At 39.8% G+C, this 22,237-nt stretch overlaps 1 protein-coding gene across 5 annotated transcripts in view; it reads left to right on the plus strand.

The window, feature by feature from the left end:
• sorbs3 (sorbin and SH3 domain containing 3) overlaps positions 1–22,237 on the plus strand; it is a 103,251-nt gene that overhangs the window by 73,616 nt on the left and 7,398 nt on the right. For all 5 annotated transcript variants that reach the window (XM_049485643.1, XM_049485644.1, XM_049485645.1 and 2 more), the window contains exons 13-17: positions 13,076–13,197; positions 16,485–16,543; positions 16,630–16,676; positions 20,855–20,969; positions 21,107–21,232. In XM_049485643.1, the coding sequence (XP_049341600.1) occupies positions 13,076–13,197; positions 16,485–16,543; positions 16,630–16,676; positions 20,855–20,969; positions 21,107–21,232 (469 nt within the window). The remainder of the gene's footprint in view (positions 1–13,075; positions 13,198–16,484; positions 16,544–16,629; positions 16,677–20,854; positions 20,970–21,106; positions 21,233–22,237) is intronic.

The raw sequence follows: 22,237 nt of genomic DNA on the forward strand, positions 1-22,237 counted from the left end.
TAGTGTGTACAAATAAATAAATATTAATATTTTAGATTAAGTGATCAAGACAAATGTGGCTGTGGTTTGCAAAGTGTCATGTGGTGCGACCATGATTTATCTCAAAATTAATTCATTTAAATTTTTCATATTTTATTCTATAATGTCACAATTTCTTTTTTAACTGTATTCAACAGACCTATAATCCAGTAGATCACATATAACAGATTTATTCATTTATTTTAAGATTTAGAAATACCTTAACTTAATATTTAGACACTGAAATTGCGTATTTTTTTGTTATTATTATATTATTATAGTTACTGCTATCATGAGTCGTGCCACATGATGCTGTGTCACTTTAAATAACAGAAAACTAAGTTAACTACCTGTTTTGTGAAAAGTAAATATATAGAAGAGGGATTACATATATAATATTTTATCAATCCATGCATTTAAACTTTTTATACACATTGTCACAATTACTGCTAAAGGATAATCACTATAATAAAAACAACTGAATGTATGTGGGAGATAAATTGTACTGGTGATGAAATGAGTCACATTAAAATCATCTACATTCAGCGCATCACTTCTTCAGCAGAGCAGAATACCTTGACCATCTTCATCATATGACCATATCTCCTGCTGTGATTGGTTAATTTTTGACTTTTACTGGCCGGCAGCCCAAATGCTTCAACCCCTGCTGAGATGTGTGTGTGTGTGTGTGAGAGGTCAAACTGGGGATGCTTTAAGACCAGTGCCTCTTTATCACATGCTCGGTCCGCTGGTCACTCCTAATTTAGTGCAACAGTTTTTCAAGAATTTTTTTAAGCAAATTTCTGTCACATTCCAGAGAGAAGTTAAAAGATGTCAAACACACTTTCTTCACATCTACTACTCAGAGCAGGTGACTTTCATGTTAGTGTGAGAGGCCTGAATCAGTGTGTTCTACTTCAACTTTATAACCTGTGCTCCAAAATGACAACTTTTACATTTAATATGAAATGTGCTAAATAAATTAATTAAAATATATTTTTTTACTTTACAGTAGAACATAAAAATTCTAAATTTCAATAGAAGTCAGTGTAAAAGGAATTCCAAAATTCCAAATAGTTTTTTATATTTGTCATGTCTGGTGCTGAAAGCACATCTGTGTCTCCCACATCCAGCTCTATCTGCGATTCTCACAGTAACAACTACAATACCCAGAACGCACCACTCCATGACACAACACACACTCCCGATCACATGACACGTCACATGACGCCACCAGGAAGTCCCGAGTACTGATTACTCAGTGTATTTAAGGACCATGCTCACGCTCACACCTGGCCGAGTATCTGTTTGGTAAATCCTACAATACAAAGCGTTTCTCTTGCCCTTGCTATTTTCCGTGTATGATCCTGTTTTTGTTTTCTACCGACTTCGATTTTTGCCTGCTCCCTTGTGTTGGATTACCGTGTATGACCTGGACTGTATATTGTACTTTGGATTTTTGCCTAACCTGTGTTACTGCCTTTCCGTGTATGAACTCTGGACTGTCCTCCGTTTATGGTATGGTTTCTCTACACTGTGCATTTTTGGTATTGACCCTGTTTCTGTTGACTACCCCTGTTTACTCTATAACTTTAATAAAAGTTATTTTGTTGTATCTGCACCAGTCTCCTTCCTGTCTGGCCCTGACAAGATACTCGGCCGTAATGACAGAGACTGCGGATACAGAGTCTATTAAGTCTGGTTTGGCTAACCAGGGTCGGCTTCTAGGTCAGCACCAGCAAACGCTCGCTGGTGTGACCCAAGCTGTTGATGAGCTAGCACGCCACCAGGTTAACCAACAGCAGCAGCTAGCCGATATTATGAGTCACCTCCGGGGTTTGTCCACCCAGAACCCTAGCCCAGTGGTTAGCCCTGTAGCCAGTCCTAACAAACCCACTACTCCCTTTTTCGCTGTGTGTAAACCAGAGGTCTATGACGGTAACACTGAGAAGTGTAATGGATTTCTGCTCCAGTGCTCCGTGTTTTTTAGCAACTCACCTCCTGCTTCTGATAAAGCTAAAATCGGGTTTATAATCTCTCGGTTGTCTGGCAAGGCTTTGGACTGGGCTACAGCTATTTGGGAAAGCATTTCTGAATCCAGCTACGACACTTTTTTGTCTATTTTTCGCAGTGTTTTTGATCATACACGCTATGGGCAATCTAGTGGAGAGCTTCTGATTTCCTTGAAGCAAGGTAAACTATCTGTGGCAGCCTTTGCTCTGGAGTTCCGTACGTTAGCTGCTAGCAGCGGTTGGAACGACCCTGCTCTCATCTCCATGTTTCGACACGGACTTAACCCCGAGATTCAAAGAGAACTTGCATGCAAGGACGACTCACTCACCCTGGATCAGCTGATCGCTCTGTCTATCCGTCTGGATCAGCTCCTTTCCCGTAAGCCCAAAGCTGTTAGCCACACTCCTGTGGTTCGCCCTGTGCAACTCCAGTCCAGGAATCCAGTTCCGGAATCTGTGCCTGCACCCAGCCCTGAGCCCATGGACATCACACGATCCAGACTATCCGTCGCTGAGAGGCAGCGTCGCATACGCCTTCACCTGTGCCTCTATTGTGGTGGTCCAGGTCATCTAAGGGCGAACTGTGAACTCCGGCCCAATTCTGCTCAAGCGTCTGCTCTGGGACAGCGCGTGGAGAGTACTCCACGCGCTAACGTGGTATGTACCCCTGTTTCTAAACTTAAAGAAAAATGTTTCGAGTTGCCTGTTATTATTACCACTCCAACGGATGTTTTTTGTGTCTCAGCGCTTGTAGATTCTGGGTCGGAGGGGAACTTTATCAGCCTGGATTTGGTGGAGGAGCACGCCATACCCACGAAAGTTCTCACCAAGTCGATCTCCATCCATGCCATCGATGGAGAGACTGTACGCTCCAAACCTGTGACCCTGCAGACTCTTCCTCTCACCCTTCAAGCCAGCGCTCTACATGTGGAACGGCTCTCTCTCTATGTGCTCCCACGCACAGAACATCCACTGGTTTTGGGAGCGCCATGGCTAAAGACACACGACCCCGTCATTTCATGGAGCCTGGGAGACATCACTGCCTGGTCTCCTTTTTGTCGTGAGAACTGTTTATCTTTAATTTCACTCTCTTTGCAATCTACCTCTGTCGAAAGCCCTAATTCTGTAGATACCCCTGATATTCCCTCCGAGTACTATGATTTTTCTGATGTGTTTAGTAAAGCTAAAGCTACTGAGTTACCTCCGCATCGCCCCTATGATTGCTCTATTGATTTAATAGAGGGTTCTGTACTGCCCAAAGCTCGTGTGTACCCATTGTCTCGTGATGAGGAGAAGGCTATGGAAGAGTATGTTAGTGAAGCTCTTGCGCAGGGTTTCATTCGCCCATCCAAATCCCCAGTTGGTTCAGGTTTCTTCTTCGTGAAGAAGAAGGATGGGGGTTTGAGACCCTGCATTGATTACAGAGGCTTAAACGACATTACGAAAAAGTTCGCTTACCCGCTCCCGTTAATCCCAGCAGCTCTCGAACAGTTACGTAATGCCGTGTACTTCACCAAACTCGATCTCCGTAGCGCTTATAATCTCATTCGTATCAGGGAGGGTGACGAATGGAAAACGGCGTTTTCCACCACCAACGGCCACTATGAATACCTGGTCATGAGCTACGGTCTCGCTAACGCCCCAGCTATATTCCAGTCGTTTATGAATGACATATTTCGCGATCTCATTAATCACTCTGTTGTCCTTTTTATAGATGATATCCTTATCTATTCACCAGATCTCCCCACACACATTCAGCATGTCCGCCAAGTTCTCCAACGCCTGAGAGAACATAGTCTGTTTGCCAAAGCCGAGAAATGTGAGTTCCACACTCAAAGGGTCACATTTCTCGGCTACGTTATCAGTTCCTCCGGTGTCCTTATGGACGATGAGAAAGTAACTGCCGTTACTAATTGGCCAGTGCCCCAGACCATTAAAGAACTCCAGCGATTCCTTGGCTTCGCTAATTTTTATAGGCGGTTCATCCGTAACTTTAGCTCCATTGCTGCGCCCCTGACTGCTCTCACTAAGGGGGCTGCTAAAATCCTGAAGTGGTCAACCGAAGCAGATCACGCTTTCAGTGAGCTGAAAGCTGCGTTCACTTCAGCCCCTGTACTTAAGCACCCTAATCCCGAGTTTCCCTTCGTAGTGGAAGTGGACGCTTCCGAATCGGGTGTTGGCGCGGTTCTCTCTCAGCGTAGTGGGTCGCCACCCAAATTGTTTCCTGTAGCCTTCTTCTCACGCAAGCTTTCCCCTGCGGAGCGTAACTATGGGATAGGGGATAGGGAACTTCTTGCTGTGAAATTAGCTCTAGTAGAATGGCGTCACTGGCTGGAGGGGTCCGTTCATCCGTTTACTGTGTATACTGATCACAAGAATTTGGAATACCTCCGCACGGCTAAGCGACTTAATCCGAGACAAGCACGTTGGTCTCTTTTTTTCTCTAGATTTAACTTCTCGATCTCGTTCCGTCCGGGAGACCGTAATACTAAAGCTGATGCGCTGTCCAGGGTTTACAGCACTGTGGACAGCGCATCCCAGCCCCAGGAGGCTGAACGCATTCTTCCTCCCTCTGTTCAGATCGCAACCATTCAATGGGAGTTAGACGATCAGATTCGCCAAAGTAACGCTAATCAGCCCAATTCTGAGGACTGTCCTCAGGGTAAAACGTTCGTACCCGTTCAGTTTCGAGACAGGCTCATCACCTGGGCTCATTCCGCTTTAACCTCTGGTCATCCTGGTGTCACACGCACTTTACAATTACTCTCTGCCCGTTACTGGTGGGATTCTATGCGTGCTGATGTTCACTCTTTCGTTACCTCCTGCTCTGTCTGTGCGCAATGTAAAACGCCTAAAACCCTTCCAGCCGGTAAGCTACTACCTCTCCCTGTACCTGAGAGACCTTGGTCGCATATAGCGGTTGATTTTGTTACTGATCTGCCTGTATCTGAGGGTTATACTACAGTTCTCACTATTGTTGATCGTTTCTCTAGAGGGGTTAAATTTATTCCATTCCCAGCTCTGCCTACTGCCTTCCAAACTGCTCAAGCTATTTATATGCATGTATTTAGACACTTTGGTATCCCCGAAGATATTTTGTCTGACCGTGGTCCTCAATTTACTTCTCGTGTGTGGAAGGCATTTTTTGAACATCTCGGTGTACATGTCAGTCTCACTTCTGGGTTCCACCCTACATGTAATGGTCAATGTGAGAGGGTTAATCAGGAACTCGGGAAATTCCTCCGCACATACTGCTTCAAACATCCCACTGATTGGTCACAATACCTCGTCTGGGCTGAAATAGCACAAAACTCCCTAGTTAACACTACCTCTGGCCTCACCCCCTTTCAGTGTGTTCTGGGTTTTCAGCCTCCTCTAGCTCCTTGGACAGCGGTGTCCACTGATGTGCCGGCTGTGGATGAATGGATGAAGCGCAGTGAGCAGGTGTGGGAAGACACGCATCGTAAAGTCTCTGAGGTACTGCGCGTGTACAAGGAGCGTGCTGACAAGCACCGTGGTGACAACCCAGACTACCAACCAGGAGATCGGGTGTGGCTCTCTACCCGGGACTTTAGGTTTGAGGGTAGTTGTAGAAAGCTCCTGCCTAAGTTTATTGGTCCTCTTAAGATTTTGTCACGTATTAATGAAGTTACTTACAAGGTGGAGTTACCCCCTCAGTATCGTGTTAATAATTCTTTCCATGTATCTCTCCTCAAGCCTATGGTCCCGGGTCCGCTCGCTGACGCTGCACCGGCTGATGTTCCACCCGCGGCTGTGGAGGGGGAGGGGTCGTCCACGTATGCTGTCCGGGAGGTGCTGGATTCTCGCAGACGTGGGGGTGTACTCCAATACCTTATCGATTGGGAGGGGTATGGTCCGGAGGAGCGTTGTTGGGTGGCTGCCAAAGACGTGCTGGATCCTGCCTTGCTCGTGGAGTTTCATGCTCGTTTTCCTGGTAAGCCTGCTCCTAGGCCCCGTGGACGTCCCAAGCGTCCTCCGACCTCCTCTGCTCCAACTCGTCGGGTTTCTCGCTCTGGTGAGCCCCGTCTGTCTGGCACCTCCGCTCCGACACCTGCACCTCCCGCCGGTACTCCCTGTCCGCCGGGTGGTCGTCGCCGGGGTCGGCCCCGTTCTGCCTCCGCTCCGGGCCCTCAGGGGGAGGGTACTGTCATGTCTGGTGCTGAAAGCACATCTGTGTCTCCCACATCCAGCTCTATCTGCGATTCTCACAGTAACAACTACAATACCCAGAACGCACCACTCCATGACACAACACACACTCCCGATCACATGACACGTCACATGACGCCACCAGGAAGTCCCGAGTACTGATTACTCAGTGTATTTAAGGACCATGCTCACGCTCACGCCTGGCCGAGTATCTGTTTGGTAAATCCTACAATACAAAGCGTTTCTCTTGCCCTTGCTATTTTCCGTGTATGATCCTGTTTTTGTTTTCTACCGACTTCGATTTTTGCCTGCTCCCTTGTGTTGGATTACCGTGTATGACCTGGACTGTATATTGTACTTTGGATTTTTGCCTAACCTGTGTTACTGCCTTTCCGTGTATGAACTCTGGACTGTCCTCCGTTTATGGTATGGTTTCTCTACACTGTGCATTTTTGGTATTGACCCTGTTTCTGTTGACTACCCCTGTTTACTCTATAACTTTAATAAAAGTTATTTTATTGTATCTGCACCAGTCTCCTTCCTGTCTGGCCCTGACAATATTAGTCTAAATATTATGAACATGTGAGCTTGTGTAAGAACGTACTGCCAGATTCGAATTATGTCACAAAAAATAAAAAATATATATTTATTAATAATAATAAATAAATATTTTTATCGCAATCATATGTAATTACATAGTAAATTATATACTGAAGATCTTACTAATTAAATAATATGCTTTTGTTCCTGCTATTGCATCCTTTACATTAACTTCTCCTGCTTTTTACAAAGTAATCAACATCATTATCATCATCTTTGAGAAATCATTGCCTGGCAGACCTGAGAAGCACTTCTAGCCTTGTCTGATTGATTCAGAAATATTAGAAATATTAATTTAGAAATTCATAGTGCCCAGTGAGTGCTGCAGTGATCAATTCTCAGGTTTAAACTGGATTATATTTATGCCTAGCTAATCCAAGACTGGAAAAGTACCCCTGGTCAGAGTGCGACCCCTTTTGACCCCTTTTCAAACATCTGAGAAAGTTCATCTTGATGGCCTTTAGCCTGATAGTTTAAACAGCTTGTAGACAGAAGGCCCACAAGACCTAATGTTCAGAAGTTCAGAATAACTGCATCTTAACATCTAAACATGTTAATGTTTTTTTTTTTTGTTGTTTTAAGAAAATATTAATAGATACAAGGTTAATGTAAATATACTATGATCTTAGCGCTAAAATCATAGATGTATTCAATATTTTATTTATTACTGGAAAATAATAAGTTTTTAATTGTATCAAATTCTTTATTGTCAGGTTTTCTGTTTTGAGACTTTATCACTCATGTTTAAAGCACTCTGAATATTCACTTTATTAAAATTGAATTCTGCACACTCTGCTACTCTATGTTCTGCAGCATTGCCAGTCATTTAAGAATTACCTAAAGCTCTGAATGTTACTGTGTAACAGTTTATTTATATAGTATAGTTTAGGTCCTGTTGACACACATCTAGGGTTTTTTTTTAAGAAACAAAGGTTCTTGGTGACTCTACAACAAACATGCAAATAGCATTAGGTTTCAGATTTAAGTGAACAAATGTAAAATGAAGAACTGTTCTGTTACAAATCCATAGTGCATTATTAAGGTTTAGAATCTTTCATTTTATGACATTTTGTGATTTGGGACCGAACCCCTTGCTTCTTGGTTTTCTTGGTCTCTCTTTGTAGTATAGTAATAGTGGTATTCTAATAGGTCTAGCAAGCTCTTTCAAACATGGATAGCAGAGGATAGAAGAGAGTTAAAGATTTGTGTGGATGTAGATTTAGATGTTTTTTTTTAGATACTAAACCGAAGAAACTCTCTGTTAAACCCAATGGTAACCCTAATTAACTGAGTTTCACCAGATTCTTTCTAAATGGTTTTGAATGCTGTGGATGATTTATAGATGGCTAAAGTGTTCTTTCAACTTAAAGAGAGGCTCAGCACTCAAATAGCATTAGCATAATTATAATTTGCAGCCAAACAGACTTTTTAGCAGTCATGTATCTTTCTCAGTCTCTGACATGTTCTTCAGACTCCTGTTTCTGTGCAGAGTTTATTGCGTAGACAAGCTTGTTTGTTTAGGCTCTCTTCTCTCCCCCTACGTTCTCTTTTTCAGTCACCAAAACACTATAAATGCTGCTGTTTCCACAGAAATGTGCAGCAGAATGAGCTCTGTGAGGTGAAGAGTGTGTGGAGAGTTTTACTGCTTCCTCCAGTCAGTCTAGAACATTCTCCCAGCCTCCAGGGGAAACCTGCAGGAACACATGCTCTCCCAGGATCCGGTCCACTTATCACATTCAGCTAGACAACTGCTAAGGGCTAATAAATCTTTGATCGTGTACATCATTTTCATTGTGCATGTAGAATGTTCGGTCTGGTTGCGCAATTCAGTGTGCTGTATCTGCATAGTACCTTTTTTGCACCCTTTTCAATGTTACTGTGATACAAATACACTAGTAACACCCAGGCAACCACATATGGTACCTCAGCCACTTTGAACACCTTTACAGCCAGTTGAAATAGCATTTCAAGTGAAAAACCGACTTTGCAACACTAAAGCAATCACTTTGCAACACCTAAGGCACCTTAGCAACCACCTGAAATACCAAAGATGCCATCATAGCATCACTTGGAACACCAGAACAACCATATGAAGTAGGGCCAAAACTCCAACCAACCTTCTAAAAACACTTTACAAACATTACAGCACCCACTTAGCAACACGTAAACATCCACCTAAAATATCATATCAAACAGTATAGCAACTAACTGGAAAACTTTAACCTGAAGTAGTTTAGCAGCATTGAAGTCAGTAACGCGTAACTTAGTAACGCATTACTCTACTTTGACTTTTTTTTGTAACAAGTAATCTACCTATTTCCAATTCAGTAATCAGATTAAAGTTACTTATCTAATCCCTGTGTGTTACTTTTTGTCAATTTTCTTAGTAAAAATATATTGTAGCATCAGTTTAGATGAGATGGAAGAGTGGATGAGAAAGACGTTTACAATAGTCACTTTATTGCTGGAACCTACAATGGTTGCTTTCACCAAAACAACAACAGGTTAGTGAGCTAACAAGCTAACAGGCTAAAACTAGCAATCAGATTGAACACACACTCACACACAGTGAGCCCCTCCTCTCTCTCCACCTCACGCACACACACACATACATACACACACAGAGATCCCCCCCTCTGTTGCCAGGCCCCCTATGCTCTCCCCCAATCACACTCTTGTCTTATACCTTAAACACAAAAGTGCATTTTTAACAGTGAATAAACACAGAACATTACAGCAGATTTGCTTTAGTTCAGTGACTTTAGTTTCTGCCCGTTCTTGTTTTTCTGCCCGTTCTTGGGCTCTCTATCTCCTTATAAAGGCGTTTTTTCCCAGTCGTGTCCCAATTCACTAGCCAGGGCAGCGGTAGTGTATTGGACCGCAACCCTGAAGACACGGGTTAGATCCTGCGTGATGAGCGTGTGTTTATTATGTATTTTTTCCTTTCTTCTTGGGTTTACCTGCTTTGAATTCAACTGTTCTGCAATTGGGTTCAACAATCTCTGGGCTGGAGAGCTACTAGTCTGAAGCACTCCATCCCATTACACTTTATTTTCCAAAATAGATTTTTTTTTGTTGCCCACTACGTAATGGCTTGGAAAATATCTGGCCTGCGGCCAAACTTAATTACCGACCCCTGCTCTACAGTATATTTTTACTTTATTCTTGTGTCTCGGGAAGTGACGTCTGGCTTATGCGACACACATGTACTGGTAACACGCATCGACAGAAACACTAGAGGGAGGAGAGAATTGTACCTTTTCTAACTGGAAATACAGGCACTTATATGAGTTTGTATCAGCTAAAAATGACAGTATCAAAGTTAGTTGTTCACTCTGTGCTGGCAACAAAGTGCTACCTAGCTTCAAAAACATAAAACGTCAAATTTTACAGAACAAGTTCCAAAGATGGAGTGAAGCTTCAAGCAAAATGAGTTTTGGCAAAACTGTTATTTTGAGGTGTTGTTGGCAGCTGCTGTATGTAATGAATAAAGAAACATGTACTCTAACTCAGTTACTTTTAAAATATGGTAATCCAAGAGGAGATTTTTTTTTTGTTTAAGTAACTGTGCCATCACTTCTTAGAAGCCACCTAGTATACCATAGCACTCATGTAGCACACGTTAGTCACTTAACAAATATCATACCTATTATAAAATGCCTTAGCAACCCCTCCGGAATACCACAGAAACCAATTACACCAGCTGCGGCATTTTTAGTTTTGTTTACAGTTCTTTATAAAAAATTATATCCTTACAGTGATGTTCCAATATCTAGTATAAAGCCTTCCTAGAAGCATAGATGCTGTTACAGTACAAAAATGGAGAAAAACTCTTGATCTAAGAAGAAATGTTGGATAAGCACGTGTCCACAAACTTCTGGACAATGCTGGAATGTTTACAGTTAAAGATGTTCTTGTTCAACCTTTAGTCATTAACTCATCATGTGGAAGAGCAGAAGAAGTGACCTCAGATAAGCAGCTTTTCTGCCATTAGCCAGACGGCCTGTGGAGACGACAGTGTTTAATAACACGACTTTCCGAGTCTGATTATGTAATGATAAGCCCATTGTCTGCAGAACATCGTTAAGGAGAGGTGTGTCCTGTAGGTTGTGTGAGTGACATCATCTGGGCTTGCTCTGAGTTTTACTCCCTGATGATCTTTCCTTCTGCTTTTAGAAAGCTGCTGTTTTTCAGCTTTGTTTTGGACTTTTGCATGTGGGTCAGCAGTTGGGTCAGAGGAAGCAGGTCTGCATGACAAATTTGGAGGGTGTGTCTGATTACGGATGTGAATCAGTGTGTATGGGTTTGTGTGTGTACTTACAGGCTAAAGAACAGTGTGTTATTAATATCATTATACAGGACACCAAACATGCATTTCAACTAAGCAGGATTGGGTCATTTTTTCATGTATTATTTCACCTGAATATTGTGTTGAATTGTTTGTAAGTTGAAAAAAAGTTCAGATGTACTTTATCAAGCTTGATTTCCACCTTGTTAATTTCCCCTGAAAAGTCTCATTCCATGGTTTTTACATTTATTTTAAAGTATCTAGTTGTGGTCTCTAGTATGAATGAATGCCATGTGAGCTTTTTTTTGGAAAAAAGCTATATTTCACTGAATTACTGGTCTCTGAAGAAAGACAGGTTTTGTGCTTTTGCTCATGAATATTCATACATGCAACCATATCACCTCTGATTGGCTACCTTCCACAGACAAGAGCTGAGGTGGGCGAGGCCATGAACTCACTGGTTGACTAGACACCTAACGTCTTTCTGATCAACTCGTATTTCTGAGGACTTTCTTTTACTAGCTACAGCAGATAGTGGAAGCTGAAGAACAGTTTCAAGTGCAGCATGCATATACAATTTAGAAAGACCTAAAGTATTTCACAAAGAACAAGAAAAAATGGATTTTAGCAAAAAAAGACCTTAAAAATGGAGGGCTCTGAAGTCTTCTACACAATATTAGCCTACACACTATTAGCCTAGCATGGATACCAGCTTATTTTCCTGGCTGTCGCTTCCTTATTTACAGAGTTTGAGGTACCCGTTACCTGTTTTTTTTATATTATCAAACAAACTTTAATAAATATTAAATATTAAAAAAACTTTTTTAAATGATGATTTCATTCATTAAGGGACAAAAACTAATCTAATCCCACCCTGTGTGAAAAAGTGTGGCACAGGGTGGCACAAGAATCTGCAATCAAACTTTACTGATAACTGGCAACGAGTCTTTCACATCTCTGTGGAGGAATTTTAGTCCACTCTTCTTTATAGAATTGTTTTAATTCAGACACATTGGAGGGTTTTCAAGCATGAACATCCTGTTTAAGGGCGTTTTCACACCTGTAGTTCATTTCTCTGGTCCAAATCAGTTGATGAGTTCGTTTACTTGGAGCATTTTCTCCCTCTGTTTAGTCTGGTTTCACACAGGCATAAATGTAAACGCACCAATAAACACGCAAGCAGGCTGTGTCCTCTGATTGGTCAGAGCGTGGTCTGGCGTGGAAGTAAATATACATATACAAAAAAAGTAAATATAGCGAGAAGATTCTGTGTTCCAGCGCATATATGTGTTTTTACACTGAACGCTGAAACGTTGCACTTTTAAACACAGCGTTTCTATGTGCATCGCAGATGTAAACATAGTAAACAGACTTACACAGCCGTGAGCTGTGAATGTAGCGCAGACGGCGCGTGCACGGACACAGCGTTTGTTCTTAGCTGTGGTAATTAGCGTTATCTGGCTAATATATCAGTTTAGACTGCGTCTTATCAGCCGTTTAGCTCAAATAAATGGACTATATTTAATAGCTGGGTCGGATCGAGACCGGATCACGTTCTCAACAAAGCGAACCGCTCAGGGGTTCGTTTGGTACCGGACCGAGACCACCTCCTCTAGCTGGTCTCGGTCCGGTTCTTTTGATCCGCACCCGAGTGCGATTACTGTTTTCACACCTGCTCAATCGAACCGCACTAAAGTTACAAACGGACCAGAGTTCGTTTTAACCGGACCAAACAGTGCTGGTGTGAAAACGCCCTAAGATCATGCCACAGCATCTCAATCAGACTTTGAATAGGTCTTAATTTTTGTATAAATAATAATATTTATTGTCTATTTAGATGTACAACTTTTGTTTTACTGGTGTCCCTGTTTCAACTTGATGCAAAAAAAAATCTGTATTGTCTGATACATATAGGAACTGTACCATACTGCCACAATTCAGGTCACATGCTATCATCAAACTCAACTTTGCTTGTATTTCCTTTCAGCTATTTGACTGGAGAAAAGCATCTTGTGGCGAAAGACGGAGGTGGTGCACTTCTCAGCCGTCCCGCTGTCCCTCCCCCCAGTGTTCAGCCGGAACTAGCGGCTAGTCTCACACATGCTAACGGTAAGAGGTGATGTTTTGTTTCTTTCTATAGTGTAGCACATTTAAATAATGAATTTGAGATTAAATTTTCAGCTTCAGAATGGAAGCACTTCAAGTATTAAAATATAGGCTCCCTCATCAATTATTTGTTTAGGTATTCAGACATTATTTACCTTGTGTTCAGTTTCTCGTTTCTGAAATACAATGTATTTCTGTGAGTTTTGACTGACTTTAAATATTGTTTTAACAAGAATTGACATGAAGTCATGTTCTATTTTCTGATATTGATATTTGAATCTGTTCACTTTAGACGAGAGTCTAAATGAAACCTCTCAACTACAGTTGCCCTGTTTTTTTACCTACCACAATGTTCTACATCCTGTGGCTTAAATCTTAAATGCACATGAATGGATGAGCCCGATTTCAGGTTTACTAGGTAGACACAGAGCAGAACATCAAATCAAACATTTAAATGAAAAAATACCATCTTAATTTGGTAATAATCATAATTATGAAATCTTGTGGTATATGGTAAAACCTATATATATTGCCCAACACTATTATACTGTATGTACAGGGGTTGAACCATAAAACTGAAACACCTGTCATTTTAGTGTGGGAGGTTTTATGGCTAAATTGGAGCAGCCTGGTGGCCATTCTTCATTAATTGCACATTGCACCAGTAGGAGCAGAGTGTGAAGGTTTAATTAGCAGAGTAAGATCACAGTTTTGCTCAAAATATTGCAATGCACACAACATTATGGGTGACATATCAGAGTTCAAAAGAGGACAAATTGTTGTTGCACGTCTTGCTGGCGTATCTGTGACCAAGACAGCAAGTCTTTGTGATTGAAGAATCCATCAGTGTCATATAATCATGACAAACAAATTGAAATTAAAACTTTTACACTTTTTACAGCATTTTAAATTTCTGATTATTTCATCTTTTTTGTATTATGTTTATTATAACTACTTCCTTTCATGCGGTCTAGTGTTTTTTTTTTGCTATTGTTGTTATTAGGAACTTTTGACTCTCATGTCTGATCTACTCTAGTGGATGTTTTTTTAAAGACCCATGCCAACACAGAAATATGTGGGGTTACAAAGTTTGAAAAGGCCGTATTTATTATTGTACATAAAGGGAATATAAATAGGCCTTAACCTTTCACACCATTACTCCATTCATTCCACATGTTTCCAGCAACTCACAATGAACTTTTTCCTCGTTATTGTTTAGGATTTCCTCACCTCAGGTGGTATTCCATGAAGCGGTTGATTAGGGCAGCAGAGGGAGGAGAGGAAAGAGTGAAGGTGGAAGTCTAGATTCTAGATTAGCTTTAGCCTGTTGTTTTTCTTGGAGATTAATGTGGAGAGTGAGGGGGAGAGAGAAACAGTGCCACTGTAAACACAGCATGATGTCTACTGAGCTGGAGTCTGATCAACTATTTAAGCCGCTCCTTTCCAAGTTCCTTAAAGCATGACTACCTCTCTTTAACAGACCTTATGTCTAGTTTTAAGCAAGAGGTTATTTTTCTTTTTTTTTTTTTTTTTTTGCTTTACCAATCAACTTCATACAGTTCATACAGTTATCCAATAATAGGACAAGAGATTAACAATATGACACATAAAATATTTTTACTGTATTTTTCATAGTCTTTGTGACTGTGAGTGTAAACAGGGTATATTGTATTTATGACAGTGGTCACTAACCTTATTCCTAATCCCCAGCTTATACACCCCAACTCTGTAGCTACTTGTTTATTCATTAATTAGTTGGGTCAGGTGTGCTGTGATCAAGGAACATGTCAACTAAAATATTTACTACTGTGGTCCTACAGGACGTGGATTGTGGACCCCTTGCCTTATAACACCATTACCATATAAGCTACAGTCTGATTGACTGAGGGGCATTCTGCAATAATAAATAAATCAAATCTTAAAAGACACTTGTATAGATTGACTATAAGCTTCCATTATGTTTAGGCTAGGAATTAGTGGTGTGCCATATCGTATCATACACAATAATATCGGCAACAATTTTTAATATCGCGAACAATATTATACCCCGAAATATTGTGCCATACCACCCATCCCTAATTATCACATCAGGATACTACTTTTTTGCTGTTTTTAGCAAAAGAAAAAATCACACATTCTTATTTTCCATTATATATCTACTAGAGACAGATTATATCTGTCCAGTATCATTTATTTTACTTTAATCCTGGATATATCGAGATATTTAGAGTACCGTTATCGTGACAATACCGCGAAATATCGTGATATTATTTTAGGGCCGTATCGCCCACCCCTAACAGGAATATAAAAAAAACCAAACAAATAAATCGTCCCAGAAATGATTGTGATAATTGATAATGTTGTCATTTAAATACAATTGTCAATGTCACTGACATAATTATAATAGAGTGGCATAACAAAGCACTCAAACCATTTAAAAGACAACAATTCTGAAATTAAAAGTAGTTTGGGAAACATATATATTTTTTGTATACCTACTGCAGTCCACACTGTGTGTATGGAGCCACAGTTTATTGAAGCATTTTTTTGTATTGCATGATTGCCTAAAATACTGTTCACTGTTATAAATGTGAATAAAAATACAAATAAACACAATAGACAATATATATCACAGTTATCAAATATCATTAAGGTAATATTAATTTATTGTACGATAAGGCAATAATTTAATTATCATGGCAGGCCTATAGAAGGCATTGTCACCCACAGTGAACAGCGCAGTGGGTGGTAATGATCGTGTAATGATCATTGTCTGGCTAGAATTGTCCATCCACATGCCACAATAAAGAATAATACAAATAGTATAAATAACAATACAGTAGTAATATATTAATTAATAGTAAACTATCAGACGTAGAATATATAAATAATCTTAACAGAATAGAGTATTATAGATAAATACATGCCCAATCTTACAGAGAGTAAACAAAGTGGCAGTGCACAAAAAAAAAATTGTTGTCCAATTGTTGGTGCTCAAGTTTTCATATTTAAATGTCCAATGCTAATGCCCGGAACAGTGAAGAGGAGTTGTACAATGTGATTGCCATTGGTACAAATGATCTCCTGTACCCTTCTTTGCTACAGCAGAGCTGAATGAGTTGTTCAAAACTTTTACATGTGTTTCCAAGCTCTCCTGAACTAACAATTTATGATCAATATTAATACTGCTTTCCTATGACTATTGGCCTTTCCCTCTGCATACAAATTTGTCTCATGAAATATTATGGAATTTTGTACTAATTTAAATGTATATATTTTCCCTCTTTCAGATAGAACAGTGTGTGTGCCTGCAGATATGGACTTCCCACCAAAAAGAGAAGAGAAGAAGGTATGGAGGATTTGGGTTCTGGGTCTGGTGATATTGCTCCTCCTCAGTAAACCTGTCTAACAGTGGGGTTTTCTTTATCGTCACAGATGAAAGCAGCCAGAGCCAAGTTCGGTTTCCAAGCACAGTCACCCAAGTGAGTATAAATCAGTAAGAACTTGTCAGGACCCCCATCTGTCAGTGCTGTCTGATGGGGGAACATTCTGAAATGCTTAATGTAAAAAAGCTCAATGTGGAACATTTTGTTCATTCATTATTATCTCAGTTTGGAAATGTCATCTCTGTGAAGTCTGTTCGTGGCTGCTTAACTCTTTTATTACTCATTCTTCTCAACTTTTTTCCATTCTAATATTCCTTTTAACAGAATAAAGGACAAATGCACAATATGGGTTTGATATTTAATATTTAATTGTATTCACTTGTCTTGCTCATTGTTGCATTCTTAGGGTTTTTTCCCTACTAATATAATATGGTTTAAGGATATTTACACTCATTGTCAAATAAATTGCAAAGAATTGTTGCAAAAATAGTTGCTGTGCAAAGGAAGATTAATTATGGGCAACTCTTGGTTATATTTATTGACCTACAGACACAGAAGTAGTGTGTAATGTATGTGTGTGTCGGCATGAAGTTGGTTGAGGTTCCTAATGGTGTCCTTTGATATTCCATCCCATTCAGCTTAAATATTCAGACAGTTCCTGCAGATATTGCGATAGAGTTGGAGTGTTGATAGTGCAACCAACAGCATCCGACACATTGTAGAGATGCATTGTAAAGATGGCAGCAGTTTGCGGATTTTCCCTCCATGGTTTCATGTGACGTATGAGTGGGTTGGGCAATTGGTCTTGTAAATTGGGCAGAAAATGGGATAAAACTTAGAAATAAATAATTTAAAAGATCACAATCCATACCTGGTTTAGCTTAATGGTTTGTAATACATGTACACTACCGTTCAAAAGTTTGGGGTCACTCAAACAATTTTGTGTTTTCCATGAAAAGTCACACTTATTCACCACCATACGTTGTGAAATGAATAGAAAATAGAGTCAAGACATTGACAAGGTTAGAAATAATGATTTGTATTTGAAATAACATTGTTTTTACATCAAACTTTGCTTTCATCAAAGAATCCTCCATTTGCAGCAATTACAGCATTGCACACCTTTGGCATTCTAGCTGTTAATTTGTTGAGGTAAGCTGGAGAAATTGCACCCCACGCTTCTAGAAGCAGCTCCCACAAGTTGGATTGGTTGGATGGGCACTTCTGGCGTACCATACGGTCAAGCTGCTCCCACAACAGCTCAATGAGGTTCAGATCTGGTGACTGCGCTGGCCACTCCATTACCAATAGAATACCAGCTGCCTGCTTCTGCTGTAAATAGTTCTTGCACAATTTGGAGGTGTGTTTAGGGTCATTGTCCTGTTGTAGGACGAAATTGGCTCCGATCAGGCGCTGTCCACTGGGTATGGCATGGCGTTGCAAAATGGAGTGATAGCCTTCCTTATTCAGAATCCCTTTTACCCTGTACAAATCTCCCACCTTACCAACACCAAAGCAACCCCAGACCATCACATTACCTCCACCATGCTTAACAGATGGCGTCATGCATTCTTCCAGCATCTTTTCATTTGTTCTGCGTCTCACAAACGTTCTTCTTTGTGATCCAAACACCTCAAACTTGGATTCATCCGTCCACAACACTTTTTTCCAGTCTTCCTCTGTCCAATGTCTGTGTTCTTTTGCCCATCTTAATCTTTTTCTTTTATTAGCCAGTCTCAGATATGGCTTTTTCTTTGCCACTCTGTCCTGAAGCCCAAAATCCCGCAGCCGCCTCTTCACTGTAGATGTTGACACTGGTGTTTTGCGGGTACTATTTAATGAAGATGCCAGTTGGGGACCTGTGAGGCGTCTGTTTCTCAAACTAGAGACTCTAATGTACTTATCTTCTTGCTTAGTTGTGCAACGCGGCCTCCCACTTCTTTTTCTACTCTGGTTAGAGCCTGTTTGTGCTGTCCTCTGAAGGGAGTAGTACACACCGTTGTAGGAAATCTTCAATTTCTTAGCAATTTCTCGCATGGAATAGCCTTCATTTCTAAGAACAAGAATAGACTGTCGAGTTTCAGATGAAAGTTCTCTTTTTCTGGCCATTTTGAGCGTTTAATTGACCCCACAAATGTGATGCTCCAGAAACTCAATCTGCTCAAAGGAAGGTCAGTTTTGTAGCTTCTGTAATGAGCTAGACTGTTTTCAGGTGTGTGAACATGATTGCACAAGGGTTTTCTAATCATCAATTAGCCTTCTGAGCCAATGAGCAAACACATTGTACCATTAGAACACTGGAGTGATAGTTGCTGGAAATGGGCCTCTATACACCTATGTAGATATTGCACCAAAACCAGACATTTGCAGCTAGAATAGTCATTTACCACATTAGCAATGTACAGAGTGTATTTGTTTAAAGTTAGGACTAGTTTAAAGTTATCTTCATTGAAAAGTACAGTGCTTTTCCTTCAAAAATAAGGACGTTTCAATGTGACCCCAAACTTTTGAACGGTAGTGTATACAAAAAAAAAAAAACGCTGTGAATGTTTGGAAGGGTTAAATCTGAACATTCAATATATCAGTTAAATTCTACCGCTATATTTTGCTTCTCCAGCTGATTTTGTCTAAAGCTCAGACTAGGAATGCTGTGAATGTCCTGCAATATTGACTTTTCCAATAGATGGCATTGTTTAGACATTTTTGATGAAATGTGAAAAAGCAGGGTCAAGCTTAACGTTGGGTGAAGTTAAATGAAATATCCACATGGATCCATTCCAGAGATGCCTGATTACAAAGATTTAGGAGGAACAATGTCAGTCAAGGATAATGAAAACTGAGAAGGCCCTGCTCAGCATACTGTGATCAACAAGGGCTATGTTTAATACCTTTAACAATGTGTATCTGTGTTCTACAACTTCTCCATGTATCCACCCACTAGTGTTCCATATGTGATACCTGCCACTTTGCTGTGTATGCAGCCTGTATCAGGTAGCACTGCTGAAGATAAGAAGCTGTTCAGTGGAGGAGTTTGGTTGTAATTATCGCATTCCTACACCTGTTTGTTGTGTGTTCTTTTCTAAGAACACCTGGATTATAGGAACTCATGAGGGTCTGATTTCACTCTCAGGATGCAAAAGCAGGCTTTAGTTTTACTTCTTCTGGGATCTGACAAAGAGACGTAAATCCCTGTTGTGATTGTCAGCTGAGATTATTATTAACTCGTATATTATATACTTATTGTTAAAGTAGTAAAAAATTTTCTGTTCTTATATTAATAATATGCCAGAATCGAGTATTGTAAGGCACACTTAAAATCCTTTTATTTTCTTAAATAAAAATCCGGTGCATATTATGTATGAATTCTACCAGTCAGGTTACAAGTAGCAGTAAAGTCACACCACTGAAGTACAGCGTTATACAGGAGTTTCAGTTTAGTTCTCCAGCACCGAGATTTGAGACTGGGACAGTATTATCATTAGCCGCTAAGCACTAGCTTTTTCCCACTTCAGAATTGCTGCTAACTGCAGCTAGCACTGCTGGATTAGCATTAGTATTAGCCACTAAGTGTGCTAAGGGCTAGCTCTTTCACACTTCAGAATTGAGTATTATCAGCCTGTAGCCTGCTGCTAACTGCGGCTAGCACTGCTAGATTAGCATTAGCTACTAACCGCGCTAAGCACTTTACTCACCCAAATAAACAGTTTTCAGGACAGAAATCTGTGTAGATTAACATTCAGAGCGTGTTTGTCTTTAAAATATATATTTTTTAAGAATTACAGTTTTGTTTGTAACTTAGCTTCAACACTGCTTATTATCTTTTGTCCATTTTAATTGTTACGTTTTTAATAATTGTCAATAATTAATAAATAATGATTTTAGTAACTGTTTTATTATTGATTGTTTTTTCTTTTGTCCTTTTTATTTTATTTATATTTTCTACTTTTATTGGGTCACTAGTGCAACTTTCTAACATGACATTGTCTTAGTTTATTATTATTATTATTAATAATAATAATAATAATAATATTATTATTTCTTAACGTATTATTTAACTTTTATTCTGTATATGTATAATTTTTTTTGTTTTTGTTTTATTTATTTACATTACCTTCTTCTGTACATACATTCCAAACAAGTTGTTCAAAATGAAATGTAATGTTCAATGCGATTAATGAAAATTATGGTACATTTATTAATGAATAGTTTGTTTATTGATTCATTTCATTTAAAGTAATATTTACATACTACTAATGAAACTTTTTATGTTACAGGGAGCTGACCCTGCAGAAAGGTGATGTTGTGTACATCCATCGGCAGGTTGATGCCAACTGGTACGAAGGAGAACACCACGGCAGAGCGGGAATCTTCCCCACCAGCTACGTGGAGGTTTGTTTGTGTGTGAGTGTGTGTGTGTTTGTGTGTTTGTGTGTGTGTGTGTGTGATTATGATTGAAGTTCAGAACTCTTGCTGTGGTTTAAGTACGCCTCGTGCTCAGCCTCACCCTTCCTTCCTTCTCTGTTTAGATTATTCCCCCGACAGAGAAACCCGTCCCGATAAAGTCCCCCACCGTGCAGGTGCTGGAGTACGGGGAGGCCGTGGCCCTGTTCAACTTCAACGCTGACCTGCCTGTGGAACTGTCCTTCAGGAAGGTGAAATACACAGTTCTTATTGCTACAGTATTATGTAGTATTATGTTATATAACTACCATGCAACCTAAACAAATAATAACTTACTGCAGCTATACCACGGTATTGTGCTCCTTTACATCCTTGTGCACCTTTACATTCAGTAGAATATGTTAATGAATAGCCTGTTTGTCTGAATTCTTATTACATCTGCTTATAACAGGACCTGATATTTCTTATTGTCAGGTTGTCTGAAGAACATAATCTACTAATTTCTAAATAAACTAAATATCTATCACTTGTTGCTGAAATATATATGATGTGAAAACCACAGCAGGCAGTGTAGAGGAGATAATGCCAAAAGTGTGCTAAATAAGACATTTATTAAACAGTACACAGGTAATGATGCCCTGTTAGCCTTGTAGCTTCCATTTAAAACCACAGAAGCACCAATCATGTCATGTCTTGTCAATTTTCCACTTGGTGTATTAAAAATTGTGCTAATGATCAAATAGTATAATTAGAGACGACAAATCAGATTTTCCTTTCGATTACATCTGATTGTGCTGGAGAAACTGTGGAGCTTGGGGGATTTTAAACATATCTTTTGGGATTGCCCAAAAATCTCTGAATTTTGAGAGAATTCTCTAGAAGTGATTGGAACGATCCTGGATATTAAACTTACTTTAGATCCAGCCCTTTTTATTTTAAGTATACTCCCAGACAATATAATTGAGGGTAATTTTACCTATTTATTGAGAATCCTGTTAATAGCAAACAAAATTATAACAGCAACCTGAGAGAGAGGGTAAAAAATGTCTTCGTTATGGAAAAAATGACAGCTAAATTATGATTACGATTAAATATTTTTTTTTATAAAAGATGGCCCCTATAATATAATACAATACAATCAAAGCCAAAACTTACTTTGCTGCCTTTTAAATGTGTGCATGGACCTATTTTTATTTTATTTTATTTTATTTACACTATATAAAAAGACACATATGCATGTTTTCTCACAGTCTGAC

The sequence above is a fragment of the Astyanax mexicanus genome, chromosome 12, assembly GCF_023375975.1.
Source record: "Astyanax mexicanus isolate ESR-SI-001 chromosome 12, AstMex3_surface, whole genome shotgun sequence".
In the NCBI taxonomy this organism is placed as follows: domain Eukaryota; kingdom Metazoa; phylum Chordata; class Actinopteri; order Characiformes; family Acestrorhamphidae; genus Astyanax; species Astyanax mexicanus.